This window comes from Corvus kubaryi, unplaced genomic scaffold, assembly GCF_017639235.1.
Source record: "Corvus kubaryi isolate FWS band 111438036 unplaced genomic scaffold, C.kubaryi_AGA036_p1.0 37387, whole genome shotgun sequence".
Lineage (NCBI taxonomy): Eukaryota > Metazoa > Chordata > Aves > Passeriformes > Corvidae > Corvus > Corvus kubaryi.
In genome coordinates this window covers 7,528,578-7,548,982 of record NW_024581129.1, presented here as the reverse complement: position 1 = coordinate 7,548,982, position 20,405 = coordinate 7,528,578, and the positions used below count along the sequence as shown (strand labels likewise).

The window sequence follows — 20,405 nt, the reverse complement described above, 5'->3', positions numbered from 1 at the left end:
GGATCCAGGGGCAGCCCCAGCTTCTCTGGGCACACTGTGCCAGGGCCTCCCCACCCTCACAGGGAAGAGTTTCTTTCCAACATCTGATCTAAACCTCTGGCAGTGAAGCCATTCCTCTTTGTCCTGCCCATGCCCTTGTCCAAAGTCCCTCTCCTTTCTTGTGGGCTTCAGGCCAGTTTGTTCAGCCCTGGGCTGTGCTTGATAGGAAAATGTCCGAAACCTGCATTTTCCCTGGATAGACATCACATGAAGGAATTCTGAGCTTTTCCTTGCCTCCACACCTTTGTTATGTCTGGCTGGCAGGTTTCAAATGTTTTGGGGACTCCTGAACTGCTCAGGATCTGGGTGATCAGGGAACTCTGTTCCCACAGGGAGTTTCTCAGGACAGGACATGGGTGACGGTGCGAGTGCAGTGCAGGCTGTGGTGGTGACTTTGTGGCACAGCCCCTTTTTCCTTTTCCCCCGAGGGTGGCACAGGTGAGTCTGTGCAGCCCAGGCTCGGGACAGCAGGATCAACACCTGGCTCCTGCCCACGGAGCTCTGGCAGCGCCGAGTTCCTGTTGAAATGTGGGAATTGCTGCTGCCACAAGGGCAGGCTGCCACTGTCCTCTGGTCATTTGATCTCTCAATGAGCCTCACCTGGGCCCTTGTTGAGGCCTGCCAGCCCCGAGGGCACACAAAGGCCCCGATTGTGGCTCCTGCCCCTGCCGGGGGTAAGCAGGAAGAGCCGCGTCGGGCACTGACAGCAGCGCTCAGCTCCCGCTCCGGCCTCAGGTTTCCCCCTCCCGCGGAGCCCTTTGGCTGCGAGGGACAGGTATTTATGTCCCATGGACACAAGTTTAGGTTTTCCAGGTGTGCCTGGAGCCGGGATCATGCCCAGTCTGCGCGTGGGCCGGAGGCAGAGCGGCAGCAGCCAGGTCCTTGCCTGAAGTGGAGGATGGAAGGAGAGGACGGCACCGGCCGTGCTGCCCCTGCAGTGAGTATTCCCTGTTCCTGCAGTGAGTATTCCCTGTTCCTGCAGCGAGTATTCCCTGTTCCAGCAGCTCCTGGGCAAAGGCTGGCTCTGTCCTTCCTCTGGGACTTGACTTTAGACAAGGGTGTGACAGGACAAAGGGGAATGGCTTCCCACTGCCAGAGGGCAGGGTTAGATGGGATATTGGGAAGGAATTCCTCCCTGTGAGAGTGGTAAGACCCTGGCACAGGGTGCCTGCTCTATCCCTGGAAGTGTCCAAGGCCAGGTTGGACGGGGCTTGGGGCAACCTGGGATAGTGGAAGGTGTCCCTGCCCACGGCAGGGGGTTTGAACTGGATGGGCTTTAAGATCCCTTCCAACACAAACCATCCCAGGATTCCATGATTCTATCACAGACAGTGCCTGCTCTGTGCTTGCCTGATCCCTCTCCAAAGGGGCTGAGCTCCTGCCATTCCTGTGGATCCTGATAGGGTTTTTTTCATCCCCAGCACCCCTAGTCCAGCTCCTGCAAGGCAGCTGCTGTCAGTTGGATTGCCTTGGAGGTGCCTGGACTTGCACGGGATAAACTGGTCAGGTAACAGGGCAGAGGAGCCGAGGAGCCACGGCCAAGTGGCTCACGATGGGTGTGAGCTGTGAGCTGCTGAGGGCTGAGAGCTGCTGGATTTCTTTATCTGCACCTTTCCCACTGGAGGGAATTCCACTGGTTGTAGAAAACCTGCCAGTTACTGCAGGGCTGCGGCTCTGCTCTGTTGGAATTGATAGGACTTCAGATACGTGCAGTTGTAACTCGCTGCTTTTCTGGGGGAATAATCTGGAAGTTCCCTGTTTCCAATAAAGATCCATAACTGTCCCAAGGCTGGATGAGCCCATCCTCGTGCAGCTGGAGCACATGTAATCCTGGGCATGGATTGAATTTCTCTGTCCTTCAGAGGATTGAGAAACAGGTTATTTTTTAAATGTGGGCTGTGTTTGAGATTATTGAAAGCACATTTTCTGCTTTGTAAAAATCACGTTATGTGCCGTGAAGTTAAATTTAATTGCTTCAATATAAGAATTAAAGTAAATTAATAGTTCCAATAGAACCGTCACAGCACTGCCAAACTCTTTTCCTTGGTCTCATGGAGGACAACAGCAAGAAAATCCAACACTGGATTTTCTTGCTTCTGTTCCCCTCCAATCTGGGAGGGGAACAGAAGCAGGATCACTCCACAGGGGGTCTGATTCCAATGCTGACAGTCCCGCTGGGGATTTCTGCAGTAAACCAAAATAATTTAATTTGTTGTTCCCTGTGTCTGGAAAGCTGCTGCTCCAGCCCTGCCCTGGGGGCTTTGCAGCTTCCCTGGGTGCTGCAGTCCTGGTTACAAGGATGCTGGATCTGGAATTCCAGTGCTGTGGGATAAAAGCTCCATTATTCCAGGTGCTGCAATGGTTTGGCAGCTCTGCACTCCAACCACTCTGCACAAGGATTGGTGTCATGAGCTGGAAACATGTTTGATGACGAAGAATTGGCAGAAGGGTCAATTTTAACTCCTGTTCCTCCTTCTTTTGCCCTGGCTCCCAGGACAGGAGGGCCACAGCACACTTCCCAGCTCCCTCCAGGACCTTCTGGATCATCTTGTCCGTTGCCTTGTTGTTTTTTGCAGTTGTTGGCATCATTGTCATGGGGGTTCTCAGCTTCTCCCCCAGCTCTGCCCAGGTAAGGGATCTCGATGTGGGCAGGAAGCCTCCTCCCATCCTCCTACCTACAGCCCTGAGTTGTGTGGGAAGCAGCTCCCAGGAGGGATGGGTGGGCTGAGATCTGGGCTGGGTTTGGCTGGATCAGTGGCTGGACGATGCAGGAAGGTGCAAGCAGGGCAGGGAGGTGCCGGCAGGCTGCAGGCAGGCCTGGGGCAGAGGCTGGGAGTCCCCTGGCCTTTTCCTCCAGCACCTGGTGCCTTTGGCATGAGGGGCACTGGTGCCTGCCTCTCCCCAGCCCTGAGGATGGAGTCATGGACCATCCTTCCCTTGGGTCAGAGCTTCCTCCTCTCCATTACTGAATCACTCAGACAAGGAACAGGGACCAGCACAGGGCCACTCGGGGATGTTGGTGGGAGATGCTGCACACAAGCACTGAGCAGCTGATGATGGGTGCTGCCCTCCCACTCCTCATGCCCAGGCTGGCTCCCAGCTCATCCGAGTGACGCTCCAGGGCCAGCAGGACCCGCTGAGGAACCAGACAGCTGTGGTGGACAAGGCCAGGAGCACTGTCACGTACTACATCACCTCGCAGAGCAACCGGAGCGCCGTGGTGCTGTACGACAGCAGGAACGTGAGTGCTGGGGCATCCCTGCTTCCCTAGCAGGGACTACAGACCAGGAAAGACATCAGCTGCTGTTTGCTGCCCTTCTCTGCACCTTTAGTCATGAAACACAGAGCAGGGGAAAGGAGAATGTCCATTGTAGGGGGCTCCTGGGACAGGGTGGGTGTGTGTTGCCTGCTCCAAGAGGCACATCTGTCTGCAGGGCTACGTGTGCTACAAGCCACTGGAGCAGCGAACCTGCTACCTGAGGAGGATGGACCCCTGGGACCTGCAGACCCTGCAGACGGCTCTGAACACCTCTGAGCACAGTGTGAGCAGCTGCTGCAGCATTCCCGGGACAGCTGGGGCATGGGGGATGAATTGAGCTTTGCACTGAACCTTCTCCCCTGTGTGGATTTGCAGGGGTGACTCTCCACTCCCAAGGACCCAGGGCCGGGCTCTCCCAGCCGAGGGGAGCAGGAGCAGCCCCTATTCTGAGGGATTCAGTGCTCACGGGGCACAGGAGCAGAGCTGTGTCCCCAGGCTGGGCTCTGAGCCAGATCTGAGCACGAGCTCCTGGGTTTATCCATACCCTGATTCCTGTGGGAAGCAGCCTGGGGCAGGGGGATGTGTCCCATGGAGGTGAATAGCAGGGTTCCTGCAGGACTCGCTCCCACTGGATTCTATTACCTGCTCAAAAATCTGGGGAAGGAAAAACAAAGGGGGTTTGTTACCAACTCTCAGGGAAGCAGGTTGGAGGCAATCACGTATACAGACCCTCAGAACAAAATGTCAGTGGATGGCTGGGCAGGGGCAGATTCCATTTCCAGAAGACAGAAAGCCCCATTTTTTTGTGTCCCTGCCATCTGCTCTCCATTTCCTCAGTGGCTCCTGGGAGCTCCTTGGTCTTCACCTTACTCCCAGAGAAGTGTAGGAGCACAGGCTCCCAAAGGGGATGCAGGGAGAGGAAAGCACCTGCCCAGCCCTGAGGCTCTCAAATGGAAGTAAAATTTGGTAGTGCTGGGATTGCCAGCAGCCCACAGACAGAAAATGAGACCTGGCAGCCTCACCCTGGGAGCTGGGACAGGGCAGCTGGCAGGAGAAACCTGCCAGGGGTACAGACCACTCCTGGGGTGCCCTGGGAGCCAGAGCAGGGCTGTGGGGCCGGAGGGACAAAGTGCCTTGGGAGGAACTAACGGGGACGTTTCTTTCAGGCTGAGCAGCTGCTACACCACAACAACCAGACCAAGTTCTACCGGGAGTTCCTGGGCATTGTGGCAGGGGAGCAGGTGGACCCCAGGGGCCTGGGGGAGGCTGTGCAGACCCTGTGTGAGCAGACATCCATCTTCTGGGTGCGGAGAGGGCAGGGTAAGTTCCCTTGGCAGAGGGAAGCAAGAGCTTTTCTAGCACCTCTAAGAGGATCAGGCTCTGCCGCACAACAGCTGATGCATCCCAGGACAGGCTGCCAAGGCCCAGGACAGGGACAGGTGACCTCTAGTGCAAAATCAGACCATTGTTCACCATCCCTGAGTGCTGGCTCTTACCCACCCCCTGTCCCAAGCCGTGGCACTGGGATGGGCTCTGAGCCCCTGCCCCATCACCACAGCACAGCCAGCACACAGAGCTGTCCCCTGAGACACCACAGGTTAATCCCTGTCACCTTCATCCTCAGCCAAAGCAGCCTGCTGAGCTGTCAGCCTGCTCTGTCTCACTCCAGCTTTAATACCAAAGGTCATTCCCTGAGGCTTTCCCCTTGCTCAGCTCCCTGGGGACTCCGTAGCTTTGGGACCAAAGCATCCCTGGGGACTCTGCAGCTGCAGGACCAAAGCATTGCTCTCATGCTGTCCTTGCTTGTTGGCAGGGCCGGGGAGGCAGCGCCTCATCTACCTGTGCATTGACATCTGCTTCCCCAGCAATATCTGTGTCTCCATCTGCTTCTATTACCTGCCCGAATAAGTGCTGCAGCCATGGCCGCCCTCTCTGCCCTCATACTTGAACTGGATTCCTGAAAAGCCTCTGACTTCCACAAGGAAGGGATCACCTACAGCATCCCCAGAGCTTCCTGCTGATTCCATGCTGCAGGTCAGGAGAGTTTAGAGAAACAGGAGGCCTCTGCTCAGTACTGTCAGCACAGACACTCTGCAGCTCTGCTCCAGGGCTGTGCCTCGTTCGTAGGAATTAGGAGACCCAGGCCTAGGGGAATCCTGGGAAGTAGCTGGAGTTCTGAGGCTCCAGGCTCTGTTCAACACAAGGTGGTTGTTGCATCTGCAGGGGTGGTTGGCTTTAGGAGAGCAGCTCTCCAAGTCACCCTGTGAAATACTTTGAATAAAGGGATTGCAAACTGAGACAAGAGCTGCTTCTCCTCTTTGTTCAGGCTCTCCCATCATTTGCAAAGGCTTTTATTTTTTTCCCACTTTGGGGTACACGAACATCCAATGCTGTCAGCAGCCGATGCCCCAGGGATTCCTGCAGCTGAACTGTACCTGTGTCCCTGCAGTGGGATTGTGCCTCCCTCTCCCACTCCCTCCCTCAGAGGCCACACACATTTCAGCAATGTCCTGCCTGGAGCTGAAGCCTGGTCCCAGCCTGGTGACCCAGGCAGCTGCAGCTGCCCCTGTCAGAGGTCCAGCCCTGTCCATGCGGGAGGGTATGGGTCCAGCGTGTGACCCAGGCTCTGGAGAGGGTCTGGCAAGGAAAGGGGAAACAAACAGCAGTCCTGTCCTTGCCACACGTGCCCGTTATCCCAACACGCTGTCATTGAAGGCCAGGCAGACCACAGCTTTCTGGTGGCCACTGTATTCCCTCTTGATCTCTCCTGTCTCCACACACCACAGTCTGGCCAGGTTATCAGAGGAGGCTGGAACAGAAAGTGAAGAGAGGGATATATGATACTACCTTTTAAGTTTCTTTTTTACTCTTAATATAAGAAAGACACTCCTCTTGCTTCATTCAGCCATCCTTAGGGCTGGTGATGACCAGCATGGCACAGCAGCTCAGTGCATTCCTCTGTTATGTGGGGTTTAATTATTTTGGAAAGTAGTGAGTGTGGAAATTACCAGAGGTCTGCTTAAGGGACTAACATGCTGTGAACTGTGAGATGAACAGCACAGCTGGAGATCTCCTCTCCAGTTCAAGCAGCTGCCCCACTGCAGCACAGACAAAATGGTCCAGTCAGAAGAATGTGTTGGGGGTGTGGGACTGGGTGCTCCCACCTCACACCCCCTGTGCCCCAGGCTCTGGCAATGTCCCAGCCAGGGTAACTGGTCAGGCCCGGCTGGTGCAGGGCCCTGGCACAGTCCAGGTGGTGCCTCACCTGTGACAATGTACTGGGAGTCCCCGGAGAAGGCGCAGTCCCACATCCAGCCCCGGGACGTCTCCCCAGGGTTGTTGCTCTTAATGCTCAGCTCTGTCATCAGAGAGAAGTTTGAAGTCCTCCAGATCTTGCACGTCTGATCAGCAGAACAAGTGGCCAAGAGCCTGCAAGAAGGACACATGTGAGGGCAACCTCATTAGTCACTGTCCCCCTGTGGGCCTCTTGTTACCATAGACCTGGGCCAGGGCCAGTAATGGCCTGGAGAGCTGCCCCCATTGCAATCAGATCTCCTTATGCCTGCACCGTCTGATTTAGGAGATTCCAGCTGAACAGACTCCGTGAAGGAGCTCACACTTTGCAGCAGTTGGATCCCAGTTGTAGAACAGCTCATGGCTGCAAACCTTGCTGAGCTCAGGGACACCACTGACAGCAACTCTGCGGTGCCTCCTGCCCCGCTCCTCCCTGGGGACATGCAATGTGCAGCCAGCAGCAGCCACAGCTGGAGGCACAGCTGGCCCCTGCCTGCCCAGAAAGGCCCGTGGTTGCCCTGGCAGGGAGGTGAGGGGCTCCACACTCACGTGGAGTCAGGGCTGAACTTGCACTGCAGGGCGTAGCGGTTGTGTGCCGGGATCTTGGTCTTGGGGATCAGCTGTGTCACCTCCTCGCCGATGCCGCCCGTCAGGTTCCACACGTAGCAGTTTCCCTGCGGAGACACAGCGGGATCTGTGTCCGGACTGGTGGATGCCCACCTGAAACCAGCCCAGTTCCCCCATCCCAGCACAGCCCGGCCAAGCCAGCGCGGCTGTTCTGGCACATCCCAGCAGAGCTCACCGAGCTGTTCACAGCAGCCATGTAACTGGCATCGGGGTCGATGTGCACCGAATTCACCGACACCTCGGGCTCGGGGATGAGCTGCTCGTTGTGGTCGGTCTTCAGGTCCCAGATGTGGATGGCCCCGCTCTGGTCGCCCACGATCAGCTCCGCCTGCAGGGACACAGCGGCCGTGTCTGTCTGGGCACTGCCGAGCAGCAGCCTGGAGCTGGCACCCACATCGAGCCCTGCTCTGGGCTTAAGCAGCAGGGTCCTGTCCTGCATCCTCTCTCCCCAGCTCAGGGCTGTTTCACACCCTGGCTGTCCCAGCCGAGTACTGATGCCCATGACACTCTGCAAAAGCCTGTTTCCCTCCCCAGAGGGGTTTGCTGATTTTGTAAACCCCAGGGCAAACAGCAGTTGCCCCAATTCCAGGGCTGTGGCACAGCTACAGCTCCAAACGACATCCACGGGAGCCAAGTGGTTTTCAGCACATCTGAGAGGCAGCATTAAGGGCCAGGTTGGCCACTGAACAACTGAAGCACTCAAGGGTGCAGATACCTGAAAATCACAATCTGAAGTGGGTTTTCTCTCTCTCTCTCCCCTTCTCAGGGGAAGGACAAGAACCAAGGGCAGGAGTCCTGGCTCTGATCCCGTGCTCAGAGCAGAAGACAATGCTGGCATGTCTCCACTCAAACCAGGGCTTTATCGACAGCCCTGCGCTGTCCATAATTTTAGCAGAATCCCTAGAGGAGATCAGGTCATCAGGCACAGCTAATCCTGTCCCTGGGAGCAGGGGCTGGTGTTGAGGAGACAAACACCACTCATCGCATTTATCTGACTGCACAAAAGCCTCTTCTGGGCTCCTGAACCCTCAGACCCTTCTCAGCAGGTGTAAATGCTGAGTCCAAAGTTTTCATGGCTTTACCCAGGCTGTGAGGAATCTCTGGATAATTGGATCAGCATCTCTGCAGAGGGAACTGCAGAACCACAGAACTGTCCGAACAAATGCTGCCACCTTTGGATTAATTAACCACCTTCTGCTCACAAACCAACACCCTGCACCTCAGCAGCATCTTGGTCAGGGATTATTTCCTATCTAAGACCTATGTGCAGCAATATTTATTTAATATAACGCATTCTCACAGCACCAACACTACAAGAGCATTTGGATAGTCTGGTCCAAATAACTGATCTCAAATTTAGTCTGAAATTCCTGATTTGCAGAATTAAGCCTTTGCCAAATGAAATGGAACATTTCCATTACTCAGCATTTTACAGAGGTTTGCACGGCCCTGTCTGCAGGCAAAACCACAGCCCTGCAAGCCCAGCCCAGCCCAGCCAGGCCATTAGCACTGATTGATCCCTATTGATTTCCCAGCTCCTGCTCCCTTCAGCCTCTTCAAGAGCCCCCACTCTCCCTCTGCTCAGCAACAGCTGCTGAACCCACTGGTGAACCTCAAGCAAATCCAACCTGAAGGGACTCATGGCCAAAGGCCCCATGATGCTTTTTCTTGGCAGTGCTGTCACCCTCAAACTTCCCAACTACCCCAACTCTTCCAGCTTCGCTCCCATCACATCCCCAGTGATGTTCAGGGGCAGAGCCCACTCCAAGGGTGTGTTTCCTCCCATGGGATGAGCCCAGCACAGCCCCTGTGCTCTCCCTTTGCAACAGCCACCAGGTCTTTAGCACAAACACATTGTGTGAAGCTCTCAGGCCATCTTCTGCTGTACCGCATCTTCTGCTGGGATACATCTCTGCAGTCCCTCAGGTTTACCCAGAGGAGCCACAGGAACAGATTGCCCAGAGAAACTGTGACTGCTCCATCCCTGGAAGTGTCCAAGGCTGGATGGGGCTTGGAGCACCCTGGGATAGTGGAAGGTGTCCCTGCCCGTGGCAGGAATGGGATGAGCTTCAATGTCCTTTCCACAGGATTCTCTGAGCTGGGAAACCCCAGAGGAGGCAGTTTCCTCACCTGGTTGGGGTGCAGGCAGACACAGTTGATGGGAGCGTTCACCTGGAAAATGCGCTGGCACTGGAGGTTACGGGACCTGTGACAGACAGTGAGGAAGGAGTGTTCAGGGCTGTGAGATCGGCCCCACAGCTCGGGGGTGCTGCCGGAGGGGGGAACGCCCCCGGTGCCCACCTGAGGTCCCAGATGCGGGCCATGCAGTCCTCCCCGCCCGTGTACATCCAGCGCCCGTCCTCGTGGAACCCCACCGAGGTGATGTTCTTGCTCACGCCGTCGTAGTTGATGACGGGGTTGGGGTTGTTGGAGTTGAGGTCGTACATGCGGATGTGCTGGTACCCTGCAAGCACCGGGCAGCGGGTGAGCCCCGGCCCGGTTCCCGGTGTGCCCGGCGGGACAGGAGCGCTCACCTGCGGCTGCGATCATGCTCCGGTCCGGCGTGATCTCCAGGGCGTTCACCTGCTGCGGGCGCCGTTAAGGTCGGTACGAGCATCAGCCGGGCCCGGCCCGGGGGCCGAACGCGGGGACGGCCCCGAGCTGCCGGGACGGCGGGGAAGGAAGGATACGGAGTCCTGGTGCTGCACCGTGCGGGTGCAGATGCCGCTGTGCGCCTGCCAGAACCGCACCGTGTGGTCGTAGCCGGCCGTGGCCAGGATGACCGGGTCGCTGCCCACCGTGCCCTGCGCCGCGTTCATCGTGCCGCCGCTCCCGGAGCCGCCGCGCCCCGCCCGAGCTCGGGGGACTCCCTAAAGCCCGCGGGGTCTCTCTCGCCCCGCGGGGTCCCGGCCCGGCCCCGGGTCTCTCTCGCCCCGCGTCCCCCGGCCCCGGTCCCGGGGCGCTCCCGGTTCCCGGCTCCGCGCGTGCGCACAGAGCCCAGCCGAGCGCGCAGCCACCCCGGGCCGCGTCCGGCGGGAGCGCGCATGCGCAGGAGCGCGGCGGAGGGACGTACCATGTGCGGGGCGCCCGGGGGGAGGGAGAGGCGAGACCACTGCGCACGGGGAGGGGGAGAGGACGTTGGCAGCGGTGCCGCCAGGGGGCGCAGTGCTGAAAACGGCATGGGCGATATGGGATGTGAGATATGGGATATGAGATATGGGATGTGAGATATGGGATATGGGATATGGGATATGGGATATGCGATATGGGATATGGGATATGGGATATAGGATGTGGGATATGGGGTGTGAGATGTGGGATATGGGACGTGGGATATGGGATATGGGATGTGAGATATGGGAAGTGGGATATGGGATACGGGATATGGGAAATGGGATACGGGATATGGGAAACGGGAAACGGGATGTGGGATGTGGGATATGGGATATGGGACATGGGATGTGGGATATGGGATATGGGATGTGGGATATGGGACACAGGATATGGGACATGGGATATGGGACACGGGACATGGGATATGAGACATGGGATATGGGAGATGGGATATGGGACACGGGATATGGGATATGGGACATAGGACATGGGATGTGGGATATTAGATATGGGACATGGGATACAAGGCGTGGGACATGGGACACAGGACACACGCTGGGCACAGGGCACACACCAGGCGCCAGGTATGGGACATGAAACATGAGACATGGGACACAGTACATGGGATACACACCAGGCGCACACTGGGCACAGGACGTGGGACACTGGACATGAGACACGCACTGGGCACACACTGGGCACAGGACGTGGGACACGGGACACGGGACACACACTGGGCACACACTGGGCACAGGACATGGGACACTGGACATGGGACACGCACTGGGCACACACTGGGCACAGGACGTGGGACACTGGACATGGGACACACACTGGGCACACACTGGGCACAGGACGTGGGACACGGGACACATACACCGGGCATGGGACACGGGACGTGGGATACAGGACATAGGACACACACTGGGCACCAGGCACAGAGCACACACCGGGCATTGCTAGGCGGGGGTGGGCACTGGGCACACATCGAGCCCGAACGGGCACTGGGAAGGGACACCGGGCACGCACCGGGCGCTGCGGGGCCGCCCCGGGGCCTCCCCTTGTGCCGGTGCCGCCTGGGGCCGGGCGGGCGGCTCCGCGCTGTGCCGGTGCTCCCCGCCGTGCGCGCGCGGCACCGGGGCGCTGGGCACGGTCCCCGCTGTGCGAGGCGAGTGGCGGGGTCCGGTGCATCCCTCCTCACTTGCCGCACCGGCGGGCACCGGGCCCTTTAAGAGCGGCGGCGGCGGTGGCCGTGCCCGTGCCCGCGCCCGCGCCCGCTCCCGGCGGTGCCCGCGGCCGCCCCGCACCTGCCGGTAAGGGCCGGGGGAGCGGGGGGTGCTCGGGGCCGAGGGGATGCCGGCGGCATGCAGGGATGCCCGGCGTCGCGATGGGAACCTGTGCCGGGAGGATGCGGGGATGCTCGGGGGGATGCAGGGTCCCGGTGCCGCAGGGAAGCCCCGGGAGGATGCAGGGATGCTTGGGAGAATGCAGGGATGCCGGCGGAGGATGCAGGTGTGCCCGGGGCCGCAGGAGTGCCGAGCAGAGCCTGAAGGGTGCCGTGGGGCGCGGGAATGCCCAAGGAGTGTCCTTGGTGTGGGGCGTTGTGGGGTGTGCCGGGTTTGCGGGCTGTGGGTGGCGCCCCACAGCACGGAGGGATGGGTGGGGTGTGGAAAGGGTCCTCTGTGCCCAGGGGCTGTTCCGAGCGTGCTCCAGTGTCCTGGGAGGGAACAGGATGAGACAGGGACCAGTTCTGCCCAGGGATGAGGGAACAGCCTCCTGCTGCCATGGGGCTGTAGCCCCATGGCGGGTCTGCAGCCTCTCTATGCAGGAGTCTCCGGCTGTAGGGCGGCAGTCCCGTGACCTCTGGCGGGGGGCAGCTCATCCTGGGGGGTGGCACAGGCTGAGAGCACGGGATGGTCTCGGCCAGGCTGGCCGTGGAATGCTCTGGAAGCACGTGAGCGTGTGCACGTGTGTGTGAGTGTGCACTTGGAGCGTACACGGAGCAGCATCGCTCCTCTCATGGCTGCACTGTTGGGTGTGCCGAGGGCGCGAGAGTTCTGCGTGGAAACAGTGGGGAACACGAGAGCGGAGCTGTGGGCAGCCGGGTGGCACCCGAAACCCTCACTGCCAGTCCACTGAACGCCCCCCCTGCCACCCCGGGGACACTCAGCTGCATCCTCCCCACAGCCCTGCCACCTCCAGGCTCACATTTGGATTTGTTTCCATCCTCCTCTCCTTGGGGCTCGGCAAGGTAAGCAGGGAGCTGGGCGCAGGGGCCTGGCAGCAAAACCCACTTGGGCAGCGTGGAGCAGAGAGGGGGCCCAGGGTCCGGCCGCTCCTCGCCCTGCTGCCGGTGAAGCGTTGAGTCAGCCCGGCCGGTTGTGAGGAGCCACGGGCACTTCCGAGCCTCCCAGGGCCTGTGCCAGCGCCGTCCCCACAGCGCTGGCAGCAGAAGATGGGATGTTAATAAATATAGTGGGTGCTCGTAGTGAGATGCCGGGTTAGAGGGGAGGCATCCCTCAGCTGAGCCCTCCGGCCAAGGGATGTGGTGCCCTGGCTGCTCCCGGCACCCCTTGGTGCTGCCTCCCCTCCAGCCAGCACCCATCCTGCCTGCCCTTGCCCTGGCTGTGCCAGGGAGCTCCAGCTCTGAGAACCTGCCCTATTTAAATAAGATAACGTACATTAAAAACACCGAATCCTGGCGAGCTGACAGCGTCTGTCTAAATATTTATCCCTGTTCCGATCAGGCGCTGTGTTCCCATGACAGCACCATTAGCACTTGGCATATTTATGGCCTTCCTGGGTGCTGGGCTTCCCAAACTGCGTGCCCAGGGGCCACTAACCCCTCTCCTGTGTCCCCTCTGTGCCTTCCTGTGCACCCAGTGGTGACCCCTGGGCTGGCAACCATCTCCAGCCTGGCACATCCCTGCTGGGCTGTGCTGGAGCTGCCAGGAGTATCCCGGGCTGGGCATGGCAGGGACTGGGTACCACACTTGCTCCCCGCAGCACAGGAGGTGCTGTGTTGCAAAGTACCTTGTCCATGCAGGGAAGGGAGCGCAGGGAACAACCTGCTCTCCAAAAACCTGCTCCTGCTCCTCCTCCTGCACACGGGCACCGAGGTGCTGGGTGCCCGCGGGCACCGGGAGGTGGGGATGGAGCAGGGATGCTCCAGCTCCCTCCTGCACATCGCTGTCCTGCCCTGTGACGTGGTCTTGCTGGGGCCTCGGGCTCTGGGGACAGCACGTCCCGCTGCCCGGGAGGGTCCCGGCGCTGCATCCCCTGCACCCCGTGGCAGCGTGCGGAGGAGCGTGTCGGGAGGGATTAGGGCTGTGTCTGGGAGAGGGCTCGTTCGGAGCCGGAGGCGCGGGGCGGCTCAGCGCGGCTCTCCCCGATGCCACCGCTGTGGCAACACAAACAAAACCCTCGCGATCAGCTGAGCCGCTTGGGCACCCACAGCTGCCAAAATCTGCTTTTCACTTCCCCAATCTGCCGGCGCAGAATTTAACCCTGAGCTCGGATGTGTTTGGGTGGCAGCTCACCAGAAGTGCTGGCGGCAGCAGCGCCGGGGGTGGCTGCGCTGCCCCGTCCCTGCCTCACCGAGCACACCAGAACTGGAGAAACAGGAGTAAGAAGTGATGCCTGCGTGTGGTTCCCAGGAGGATCCGTGGTTCCGTTCTAATGGCTCCTGCGGGTGCCAAGGGGGTCCAGGCTGCCACCCTCACCCCGCCAGTGCCGTGGCTGTGCCGGTACCATCCCTGGAGCAGCCCAATGCTGGCATGCGCCTGGGTGGCTCCCAATCACCTCTTCTCTACCCACAGGGTTGCACCGTGCCCACCCCGTGATGCTACCCCATCCAGCCGCGCTGTGACACGGCCCCTAGCTCGGGGGTGACCCGGCAGCCGGACGGGACCCCCGGTGGGGACCTGCTCTGCAACCACCGCCCTGTTTGCTCTGGCACCGGCCTCACCCGTGCAGGCAGAGGGAGAGGCAGAGCAGGCTGCTGGCCCCACGCTGGGGCACACGAGGTAGGAGGGACATGGGGCACTGCCGCACACGTCCCCGATTGGGACCAGGCTGGCCAGAGAGGTTGTCCCCATGTCGCCTTTCTCCGGGTCTTGTGCTGCCATGGTCAGGGGAGCAGGGCACGGTACGTGGGGCTGTGTGGGCTCACTTGTGCTTGGGGTCCCTCTGGCCACTGCTGGCCGTGGGGTGCTGGACCCCCGTGTGTGTCCCCAGAGCTCCCAGAGATGGCCTTCCAGCGGAGCCACCGGCTGAACCTGCTGCGCCTCGTAGTGCTGCTCCTTGTCGCCTTGGCTGGCATCAAGTTCCTCTTCCGTGACAGGTGAGGTGACAGCAGGACCCCAGGGAGGTCGGGGTCTGCAGCAACCCCTGAGCTGTGCTTCTGTGGCACCTGGTGCTGGGGGGCAGCTGGTGACCCCATAACCCCGTGGATACCCCCATCCCTGCTCCACTCCCTGCAGCTTTACCCTGGAGCTGCACAAGCACGTCAGCAAGGACAGCGGGTTCTGGGGGGACACGGGTGACATCGTCCAGGACATCATCCCCCAGAGCCAGGTTCTGGAGGTCCCTGCGGCAAAGATAATGGCCCTGAGGCAAAAGCAGCAGGTCCCCAGGGATGTCAGTGCCACCGAGATGAGGCTGGTCCACCTGGACCTCAAGGGAGCTGCACCCAGAGTCTCCTACCTGGAACAGGTGAGGATGCCCAGGGACAGGGAGGAGGGGCCAAGGAGGGATGCACTTATGGGGCTCGGCCTGCCAGCTGTCCCTGCTGACACCTGGACTGTGCCATCCCCACTGCTGAGCCCACCCTGCCCACCCTGCAGGTGTTCCCCCTCCTGTCCCAGCTGGGAGCCAACGGTGTCCTCATCGAGTACGAGGACATGTTCCCCTTCAAGGGGGAGCTGGAAATCCTCAGGTCCCCGTACGCTTACAGGTGAGCAGGGCTCACACAGGGCTGTGTGCCGAGCTGGCTGTGGGGCTTGCGGCCCCAGCAGGTCCCGGTGCTCCAGGGGCTGGGTGTGACCCACCTGGCCCCGTGCCCACGATAACCACAGTCAGAGTGCCAGGCTGTGCTGCTGGGCAGACCAGTTTCCTGGCCTGACAGGTCAATATTTGTGCCCCTCAGTGAAGTGCACACGTGTGGGGCAGCTGGGGCCATGTGGGCAGGGTGGCAGTGGAGGGGGAGGAGGGAAAGTGCCCCCACGCTCTGCCCTCTGCCCCGGCATCCCCCGCTGAGCCTGTCCCTGCCCTCCCAGCGAGGAGGACATCGAGCGGATCCAGCAGCTGGCAGACCAATACAAGCTGGAGGTGGTTCCCCTGGTGCAGACCTTTGGTCATGTGGAGGTAGAGGGTCCCAGTCCTGCTCCCCATCCCAAATCACAGGGATTCCCTCTGGACAACCCCCTGATGGTTCCTCCCCACAGTTCATCCTCAAGCATGAGAAGTACCAGCACCTGCGGGAGGTCGAGCGCTTCCCCAACAGCTTCAACCCCCACGTCCCCGACACCCTGGCCCTGCTCAAGAGCATCCTGTCGCAGGTGATCGAGAAGCACCGGCGCTCCACCTGGATCCACATCGGCGCAGATGAGGTGGGCAGGGGCTGTGCAGGGACCCCAGCCCACGCCCCAGGCACCAGGGGTGCTCCCAGGGCTGCTGAGCATCTCCCTTCCCCCAAGTTCAGGTGTTCCATCTCGGGGAGGGGATAGACTCCAAGAACTGGATGAGCCACCACAAGGGCGATGTGGGGACCATGTACCTGAAGCACATCAAGGAGGTTCTGGGCTTCCTCACAGCACAGTACTGGGGGCTGCGGGTGCTCATGTGGGATGACATGCTGAGGAAGATCAGCGTGGGAGCGCTGCAGGGTGAGGGGACAGGGACGGCAGTGGTGGCACCTGGGCCAGGCTCCGCAGCAGCACCCGCTCTGTGCCCACCCTGGCAGGCATTGTGTCCAGTGCCAGCAGGAGCCCATGCCTTGCCCTGTGGGAATGCGGGTCTCGGGGAAGCATGAGGAGCCTGAGGCTGCCTCCTGCTGCTGGCACCAACGTCTGCCCTCCCTGCAGAGTCCGGGATAGCGAAGCACGTCTCACCCGTGGTGTGGTTCTATGCACCTGACTTCGAGGCTGAGCAGATTGGTAAGGTGGCATGCCAGGCTCCTGGGGATGGTGGGGGGATCCCCCCTGAGCCCCCCCCAGCCTCCTGGGGACAGTGGCACTGGTGGCTCACGCCTGTCCCACTGCAGTGCCGTTCCTCACCAAGTACGTGGAGAGCGGCTTCGAGGCGGTTTGGTTCGCCAGCGCCTTCAAGGGAACCACGGGGCCAGCTCAGGCCTGGACCCCGCTGAGCTACCACCTGAAAAACCACCTGAGCTGGCTGAAGGTGATGCAGGCCGTGCCACGGCTGGCCCCACTGCGCTTGCAGGGCGTAGTGCTCACCGGCTGGCAGAGGTAAGGGGTGGTGGGACCCCGCCCTGCCCTCCCGGTGCCCACACAGCCGTGCTGGCACAGTGCAGAGGTGATGGCTGTCCCTGCCCCGCAGGTACGATCACTACTCGGTGCTCTGCGAGCTGCTGCCCGTCAGCATCCCCTCGCTGGCCATCTGCCTGCAGACCCTGGTGAACGGTGAGCCCCCAGCTCTGCTGGCATGGCCAGGCTCACCCTCACCTCCCACTGCCTGCCAGAGCCCGTCCTGCTGGGCAGGGTGCTGGGGGGAGGTGGGAGACAGAGGAGGAAGAGCTTCAGCTCACCCAGTTTTGGGGGTGTGGTGAAGCTGGGGCAAGCCTGATGGTGAGGTGTCCCAAGCTCTTCTGCCCCTTTCCTCACCCTTCCAGGGGGCTTCACAGAAGATGCAAAGAGGAAAGTGCTGGATGTGCTGGGCTTGGAGAGCGTGCAGCTGGAGCAGAGCACCTGGTGCGTGCACGTGGTTGTGGCAGTTGCATCAGAAGGGAGGCGCTGGAGGGAAGCAGGGGCTTGGGCACCCAAATGCCCTGGTCCCAGACCCACCGGGGTGCCGGGGTTCACCCAGCCCAGTGCACCCCACGTCCGGGGCCCTCACCTTGCCCTCCCTTTCCCCAGCGAGGGCAGGGGAGTGTTCCCTGGTGTGGAGATCTACCACATGGTAGAGCAGGTTAATGGCCACCTGAAGGAGAGCATCCTTAAGGCACTGGAGGAGGAGAGGTAACAGGCGGGGGGAGCAGTGGGATTGGTGCCTCTGGCCATGTTTTTCCATGGGAGGGGACCTGCCTCATGTGCAGCTCCCCATCCCCCATGGCCCCTGTGCCCCCAACTCCCTCGTGCCTCTCCAGTGCCATCAAGGGCTGGTTCAGCCCCTACCACCGGAAGCGCCAGTTTGGGAACCCCCGCAACATGGAGAGCTTTGGCAGCAAGGTGCTGAAGTACGTGGTGCTGGGGGCTGGGAGGAGTCTGCACAGGGCTGGGAGGGGTCCCAGGCTCAGCCCTGGGGTCCCTCGCAGGAGGGAGCTGGACCCCTGCTCTCCCCTCCCCAGGCTCCATGAGGACTGGGAGAGCTTTGTCCGTGACCTGCGTGCCCAGCTGGAGAGGATCTACTTCCCTGACACAGTGGAAGAGTGGATGGAAGAGAACGTCAACCCCTACCTGGACCAGCTGCGGGACCTGGTGCGGGACTACCGGGCCATCATCCGCCTCAACGGCCGGCCCAAGGCCACATAGGGGCAACAGCCCCCCCAGCTCCCGCTGCCCCCCTGGCTGGGCTTTGGGGGCCACCATCGTGTGTCTGTTTGCTGGTGACGGCGCTGCTGCCACCGTTTGCACTGTACAGAGCCCCTGCACACCCCCCTCCACAATAAAGTATTTTCGTAGATGCTGCTGGGTGCTGGGGGGCCACGACTCTGCCCCCAGTGCAGGGAGAGGGAGCTCAGGCTGGTGTGGAGGGCTGGGGTCTATCTTGTGACACCTCCTGGGCCCCTGCTCAGGCTCTGATGGAGCTGGAGGGGTTGGCAGCCACAGGGCAGAGTGTGACAGAGCTCATGGGGACACCCTTGTGCCTTGTGCTGGCCTCGAGGGCGGCTGTGCCCTCCCTGGACAGGATCCAGGTTGGTGTGGCTGCTGGGTGCTGCATGTCCCAGGCAAGGGCTGCCACCTGGGATGGAGCAGGGACAGAGGGATGTGCAGGGGCCCTGCCAGGCTCCCACCAGCACCCGCTCCCCAACCCTGTGTCTGCTTTCAGTCGCTGTGAATCCCTGGTCGCTGGGAGGGGTGTGAGCACAGTGATGGCTTCTTCAGCCTCCAAATTCTGCCTTCATCTCTTCCTTCTTCTCTGTTATTCCAGCACCCAGGCCCCGTGTGCTCCCAGATCCCCCCCGCCTCCCGAGTCCAGGCAGAGGCTCTGCTGCGCTCCTTTCCCATCGGAAAGGCAGCTGTGCTGGGGGGATGCGTGGGGATCTCTGCGTGGGATGAGCCCTCCTGCTGCTGGTGGAGTCTCCAGTTCCCACAGTCAGGTTTCCACGTGCCTGTTCCCCACAGTGCCCATCCTAAATCCCGCGTGCCTGAGGCTCTGACCGTTCCGGGTGCTGGTTTTGCTCGGGGTGTGCAGGGCAGGAACGGGGACATTTCACTGCACATTCTTCTGCTCTGCAAAGACCAACCCGACTTGGCAAGAGCCCGAGGGAGCCGCAGGAACGCCAGGCTGGAGCTCCTCCTGCAAAGCCGGGCTCAGGCGGGGAGGAGGGACAGCGTTGGCGCACCCCACCGGCCCCACACCGCAGCCCTGCTGCCCCGTGTCGTGCCCCGGTCACAGAGGTCCCGGTGCCTGGCGAGGGCGTCGGGGCAGGAGCTTCCCCGTGCCGTGTCTGTGCCGGGTGACTGGGTGTGGGGGCCCAGCAGGAGGGAGCCGTGGGGCACAAAGGGACCTTTGTTGAGGCGCTGCGTTTGTTATCAGGTGGTGGCAGATGTGAAGGAAGCCCCTGACCCGCCGGGGCCCCCGGGCGCGTGCGGAGCCCCAGCCCCCAGCCCCGGGAGCCCGGCCGCGGCTCAGGGCCCCGTGCAGCCGCCCGGCTGCGGGATTAGAGGGCAGATTAGACGGCGTTCCGTGCTGGCAACCCAAATGTCCTGGATTGGAAAGTGGGGGTGGGGAGAGGAGACGGACCCCGCCGTCCCTGAGGGGGGGTCAGCCCGGAGATGGGGACTGGGCGGGAGCTGGGGGTTGTGCAGGAGACCCTTGGGCTCCAGCTCGGGGGGCACAGGCCAGCACGGGGCGGGCAGGGGGCATCAGGGGACAGTTTGGTTCCCTCCTCCGTCTTTCCGTCTGCCACGGTTGCTAACACGGGGCTGCAGATGCCGGTCCCCGTACACTGCACCCGCCTGTGACTGCACCCCTCAGTGCCCAGCGCTGTGGTGGCCAGTTGGCTACCAGCCTTCCGGTCCCATGTGCCCTAATGCCGGTTTGCTGGAGCCCGGACTCCACGAGGTTTTTATCTAGGAACTTGTCCGGGAGGGCAGAAATCTGGACTGGTTTCGTGCGAGTGATGTCCGTGCTCTGTCCTGATGGCACCGTGGGGACATTAACGCCGTGTCCATCACTGGCCCCATTTCCTATCGGGTTCCTCAGCTTCCTCAGCCCTCGGCACAGCCGGGAACCCTCCGCAACTGTAATGTCTTGGTCATTTCACCTTTAAAAGTGAAAAGTGCTGTATTTACAGAAATTGAAAGGCTGCTCCTGCCCGGTTCCCGTTATCGGCACCGCAGGCTGCTGCGATGGCCGGGCGGGACGGGGACCGGCGAAGGACACCGGCTGGGGAGCACGGGGTGCCCCGGGAGGGCGTCTGCTGGACCCTCCCGGCATCCTCCCCGAGGAGGAAGAGGCCCCGAGCAGCCGTGTTCGCCCCGTCCCCTCCGGCCGCTGAGACCGGCCAGCTCGTTACACGCCACGGCTGCGCGGCGGCTCCCACCGGGGCGTCCCCCGGGCCCGGCACCGGGGAGGGGGATCCCCGCGCTCCGCCCGCAGCACCGGGCGGCCCCCGCCCTCTCTTCCTCCTCCAGCTCGTCCTCCTCCTCCTCTTCCTCCTCTCCCGCGC

The 20,405-nt window shown here is 61.1% G+C and overlaps 3 protein-coding genes across 7 annotated transcripts; 2 read left to right on the top strand and 1 right to left on the bottom strand.

Annotated features, from left to right (window-relative positions):
• Positions 1 to 8: 8 nt before the first annotated feature.
• BRICD5 (BRICHOS domain containing 5) lies at positions 9 to 5,595 on the top strand. Its single transcript, XM_042037307.1, has 6 exons — positions 9 to 976; positions 2,534 to 2,668; positions 3,128 to 3,280; positions 3,474 to 3,581; positions 4,465 to 4,618; positions 5,112 to 5,595. The coding sequence occupies exons 1-6, from the start codon at positions 566 to 568 to the stop codon at positions 5,204 to 5,206; spliced, it is 1,056 nt and encodes a 351-aa protein (XP_041893241.1). The 5' UTR covers positions 9 to 565; the 3' UTR covers positions 5,207 to 5,595.
• A 38-nt stretch (positions 5,596 to 5,633) lies between these two features.
• On the bottom strand, positions 5,634 to 10,193 carry MLST8 (MTOR associated protein, LST8 homolog). Its single transcript, XM_042037308.1, has 8 exons — positions 9,910 to 10,193; positions 9,754 to 9,805; positions 9,521 to 9,683; positions 9,350 to 9,425; positions 7,395 to 7,547; positions 7,142 to 7,266; positions 6,564 to 6,727; positions 5,634 to 6,107 (listed from the first exon to the last, which is right to left on the bottom strand). The coding sequence occupies exons 1-8, from the start codon at positions 10,036 to 10,038 to the stop codon at positions 5,989 to 5,991; spliced, it is 981 nt and encodes a 326-aa protein (XP_041893242.1). The 5' UTR covers positions 10,039 to 10,193; the 3' UTR covers positions 5,634 to 5,988.
• A 1,386-nt stretch (positions 10,194 to 11,579) lies between these two features.
• Positions 11,580 to 18,193, top strand: LOC121668941 (hexosaminidase D-like). Of its 5 annotated transcripts, none has more exons than XM_042037302.1 (15): positions 11,580 to 11,646; positions 14,152 to 14,358; positions 14,570 to 14,675; positions 14,815 to 15,046; positions 15,178 to 15,287; positions 15,610 to 15,697; positions 15,778 to 15,942; positions 16,035 to 16,218; positions 16,417 to 16,488; positions 16,596 to 16,800; positions 16,892 to 16,974; positions 17,184 to 17,262; positions 17,428 to 17,529; positions 17,658 to 17,747; positions 17,859 to 18,193. In XM_042037302.1, exons 3-15 carry the CDS (start codon positions 14,581 to 14,583, stop codon positions 18,040 to 18,042), a joined length of 1,689 nt encoding a protein of 562 aa, XP_041893236.1. In that variant the 5' UTR covers positions 11,580 to 11,646; positions 14,152 to 14,358; positions 14,570 to 14,580; the 3' UTR covers positions 18,043 to 18,193. The 5 variants fall into 5 exon arrangements, with proteins under 5 accessions (XP_041893236.1, XP_041893235.1, XP_041893240.1 ...); XM_042037301.1 differs by having other exon boundaries at positions 11,613 to 11,646; positions 12,521 to 14,358; XM_042037304.1 differs by lacking the exon at positions 11,580 to 11,646 and having other exon boundaries at positions 11,679 to 14,358; positions 17,658 to 17,739; positions 17,859 to 17,951.
• The last annotated feature ends 2,212 nt before the right edge of the window (positions 18,194 to 20,405 follow it).

Bases quoted from the DNA above. Each gene is read 5' to 3' on its own strand.
- BRICD5 (XM_042037307.1), top strand. From the start codon at position 566: ATGTGGGAATTGCTGCTGCCACAAGGGCAGGCTGCCACTGTCCTCTGG. The intron at 977-2,533 runs GTGAGTATTCCC...CCTGGCTCCCAG, and splicing joins CCGGCCGTGCTGCCCCTGCA to GACAGGAGGGCCACAGCACA. The intron at 3,582-4,464 runs GTGAGCAGCTGC...CGTTTCTTTCAG, and splicing joins TGAACACCTCTGAGCACAGT to GCTGAGCAGCTGCTACACCA.
- MLST8 (XM_042037308.1), bottom strand. From the start codon at position 10,038: ATGAACGCGGCGCAGGGCACGGTGGGCAGCGACCCGGTCATCCTGGCC. The intron at 9,806-9,909 runs GTATCCTTCCTT...CGGCGCCCGCAG, and splicing joins CGGTGCAGCACCAGGACTCC to CAGGTGAACGCCCTGGAGAT. The intron at 7,267-7,394 runs GTGAGCTCTGCT...GTGTCTCCGCAG, and splicing joins TGGCTGCTGTGAACAGCTCG to GGAAACTGCTACGTGTGGAA.
- LOC121668941 (XM_042037302.1), top strand. From the start codon at position 14,581: ATGGCCTTCCAGCGGAGCCACCGGCTGAACCTGCTGCGCCTCGTAGTG. The intron at 15,047-15,177 runs GTGAGGATGCCC...CCCACCCTGCAG, and splicing joins GAGTCTCCTACCTGGAACAG to GTGTTCCCCCTCCTGTCCCA. The intron at 16,489-16,595 runs GTAAGGTGGCAT...GTCCCACTGCAG, and splicing joins CTTCGAGGCTGAGCAGATTG to TGCCGTTCCTCACCAAGTAC.